The 4,125-nt window shown below is 26.8% G+C and overlaps 1 protein-coding gene across 1 annotated transcript; it reads left to right on the forward strand.

The window, feature by feature from the left end:
* On the forward strand, positions 3,516 to 3,893 carry LOC107628081 (auxin-induced protein X15). The gene has a single exon (XM_016330890.1). It carries the CDS (start codon positions 3,516 to 3,518, stop codon positions 3,891 to 3,893), a length of 378 nt encoding a protein of 125 aa, XP_016186376.1.

Here is a 4,125-nt window from a genome sequence, read left to right on the forward strand (position 1 = left end):
TCTTATACTAAAATTCTTTCTTTTGAAATTTAATAAGAACTAAACTCTAAAATTTTTAAAATTAGTAAAAAGTACATAAATAATTATATTTATATTCATGTTAACATACGGAAAAATATTCTATTTCATGAAAATAGAGCATTTTCTATTTTTTTTATACACATAATTTTCAACGCTTTTCACATTTTTGTGACCTAATGTTAAGCATCCCAATCTCAATCTTTCTAACATTTATATTTCTTTTTATAGTATATTGGTGTACATTATTTCTGCTAACAGTAGTAATGCACAGTATACTGAAAGACGCTACTTCAATTCAACTAAAACCGTGTATTCTAGCCATTAATTTTTTATATGCCGAAAAGCATAGTTATTTTCATGGTATAGATACTGTTAACAAAACACCTTTATATTATAGGACAGAGAGAATACAATACATACAGACACTATTTGATTTATATATATAGTTTATAAAAAGGTGGATACTACTATGAAGATGTTACAATTGTCTTTATGTGAAGATGTATCTTTTCTACTATTAGATGATGAATTGAAGGGTTTGATTTTGATATGTTACAAAAGTATTATCTTTCTCTAAAGTGTGACCAAACAAATAAAGCACACTTTTAACACAAGACTCTTTATAAGAAGATGTTTTTAACATCTTCATTTGAGTAGGTGCCTTATAAAAATGGGTATTCAAAAGAGTCATATCTCATAAAAAAATAAGTGTATGCAGATGAAAAAAAAAAAGATTCATTAGTTTGTGTTGAAATTGAAGCCACTCTTATTAGGGCCGGGGAACCAATTTATATATTCAGTTATATATGCACCAATAATATTGCAATTACTTGCTAGGTTGATTCCATGCATTCCATATATTCAAGATAATGAGAGGTTTTAAATAATAGCACATCGATGGATATAGTCATGTACATATATATATCCATTTACATATAGATATATAGCAATATCATGTGGCAATCTCCAAGAAGCTAAGCTAAATTGGTTAGAACAATGAAACAATATTGATAGGTACAGTTCATGAAGCATTTACACGGCAATATATATTATTTCTTGCCCTAGATATAATAATTAATATGGATTTTTAATATATAATCTTGTCTATATGTATGGTTAGTTTCAGATATTCAATTATTATTCTTTAGATACTCATCATAATCTCATCAATTTGCAGTATATGTCAAAGTCTGATGAAGTGGGTTATTTCAAACTTGGCAAATTGAATGTCATTGTAAGAATAAGATTTTTATTTAATTATTCCAAGGATGATTTTGTCAAGAATGTAAACTTAGCTAAAAAAATTGTCATAAATTTGTTACCGCCGTAATTTTTTATGTGTATTTTTTTAGCTGTTTAAACTTAAATTTAATTTTGATGCACTGTCAATATAAAATAATTTTATATGTACATCTAATTATGCAATGTCATATTAATAAAAATAATTATTTTTTATACAATAGTCACCTAAAATAATAGATATAATTGCACGATTGTATACATCAAAATTAAACTATTAAATTTTTAAAAAAATAATTTCATGATATAATATCAGAGTTTTTGTAACCCAAAATACTAGAGTTCGATTTTTATTATTTTTCAAAAAAAAAAATCAACATAAAATAAATAAAAAAGACTTATATAAAAATTTATGCAAACATTCAAGTAGAGAAATGGTTTTATATGAAATACTGTGTACTGAGTATTACTCTGATTTATTTGTTTTCTGTAGGGAGAGGTTTTTTCCTCAGGAGAGACAAGAAATGAAACAAAAGAAACTCAGTAGATTTGGTGTAATGGGATGAAAATACAATGCAGTAACAAGAAGTAATAAAAGTTATTATCTCATAGCTGAACACGATTTACACACTTGATACTTGATATACCGACACTTTTGTCCTCACTAGACATCACTTCTAAATTATGAAATAAAAATCTTACCTAACAGGTATTGTGATAAGAAAGTTCCACACTCGGTTTAGAATTTTATATTGTTTAATGAACATTCAAATCATATGATCAGTCAGATCATGCATTGAAAGATGTGACTGTAATAGATCGGATCAGAGAAATAGTTTTATAAGCAATAGTTTTTTTCTGGTATGCATTGATTTTGATATTTGACAAATCATGGAGAAATTTATCAAGTTAAAATATGAGTTATTACATTATTACTGCCTTCAATGCAGTTATATATAAAGAGAAATAAGGAATAATGGTCGAATTGATATCTAAAAAAAATACTCACAAAGTAATTTCATTTTTAAAAGATTTAAAATTATTTCATTTTGTCCTTAAAAACATATTAATGTGACTTAAATAAATTTTTTTATAATTTTTTATTGATATTATTAGAAATATAATTATTCATATATCTATTCTTTTAGCTTATAAACCTAAAAAGAGAAAGTTATTTAAAACTTAAAAGATATACGTTTTCTTAATTTAAGTTTTCAGACCTATAATCATTAAATATCACATTAATTAAACTAAAATTTACTTTATGCATTATTAATTACCAGTGATGCCTTGGTACATTGTCAGTAACCATGAATTTTTTTATAGTTAAAAAATAGATGATTGTTATGATGTTTAAAATGTGGTATTTAATTTAAAATATATAAAAAAATAAATTTTAAATATTTAAAAATTATTATAAAAAATAATTATACTAATTTTTTAACTTTTTTTATAAATTAAATTACATAAATAAATATATAATAAGTTATTTTAATAGTTGATTTTAAGTTACACTTAGTATTTCTTATAATCTTATATATGAACATTAACAAGTCTTTATTGATCACAGGCACTTAGCCTAATAAAACATTGTGGTATATATTAAGCAACACATGGAAAAACAACTAGAAACCACACGTTAATGTTTGGAATTTTAGTTGACTTACACGATGAAACTACTAGTGAAAGACTTTTTTCTTTATTAATTAAATTCAACGGATAGACAAGCAATAACAAGTTGATGTGAGTAGTGCATTCTTGTCTCTCATATGTTAACACAAAAGAATTAGCTTAATTCATTGGGTTTATCATCAAAACACATCATGCTAAGAAGAGCTATCCACACTTTATAAGGCATGCTTTGTTCTCCTTCCCAACTGATGTGGGACCTTACAGTATTTGTATATTATATTATTTATCCATACGCCCCCACATATATCTAAAATGATAAGGAAAAAAACCATACATTGAGACATTTATATATTTATACAGTAGCATAGTGATGAGTGTGAGACACACACTTTGTGACATATCTATCATGATCCCTCAACTTATTGCTTAGCGCGTTTGAATGGGAAGCAATTCAACAAAGAAAATTGACAAATCCATATTCATGAATGAGGCACCCCCAGCCACTTAAGAAATTTCTTGTGGTTCTACTTCATTTTTCTCTTCAATCTTCTTATACTATAAAAAACCCTAACTACTCTCCCCAATAGCATAACATACATACACATTCACAAATCATTTATATTATGGCTAAGTCCTACTATCTTGGAAAGGTGAAAAGGGGTATCTCAAACTTGGTGCATCACAGAAGGGCTAAATCACTAAGTTACATTAGTGATGATGATGAAGATGTTATTATTACCACTACTACTAGTAATAATAATAATAATAACAATAATACTAAGGAAGGGTACTTAACTGTTGTTGCTGAAAAGGGTAGAGAGAAAAAGAGGTTCAGTATTGAGTTGGATTACCTGAATGATCCTGAATTCAAGTTGCTGCTTGATCAAGCTCAGCAAGAATATGGTTTCAGACAGAAGGGAGCTCTTTCTGTCCCTTGCAGGCCTCATGAACTCCAAAAGATTTTGGATGGTGGCAATGAAAGAAGGTTGAGTAGGTCATAATATTCACTATCTAATTTCATGTGTCTTCTGTTTTTCATTTTCAGAGTTAATTAAGCTTTTCTTAATTATTATTATATGTTAAAAAAAAAGAAGAACATGGTTATTATTAGTAGCTAGGGCACCAAAGGTGCTGATGAAATAATATACCATCCCTATGTATGTATGTGTTATAAAAAACTACTAGCTATAGTGATATATAGTTTAGGAAAAATTTCAAGTGTATCGGGAAATA

The sequence above is a fragment of the Arachis ipaensis genome, chromosome B02 (assembly GCF_000816755.2).
Source record: "Arachis ipaensis cultivar K30076 chromosome B02, Araip1.1, whole genome shotgun sequence".
Classification (NCBI taxonomy): Eukaryota; Viridiplantae; Streptophyta; class Magnoliopsida; order Fabales; family Fabaceae; genus Arachis; species Arachis ipaensis.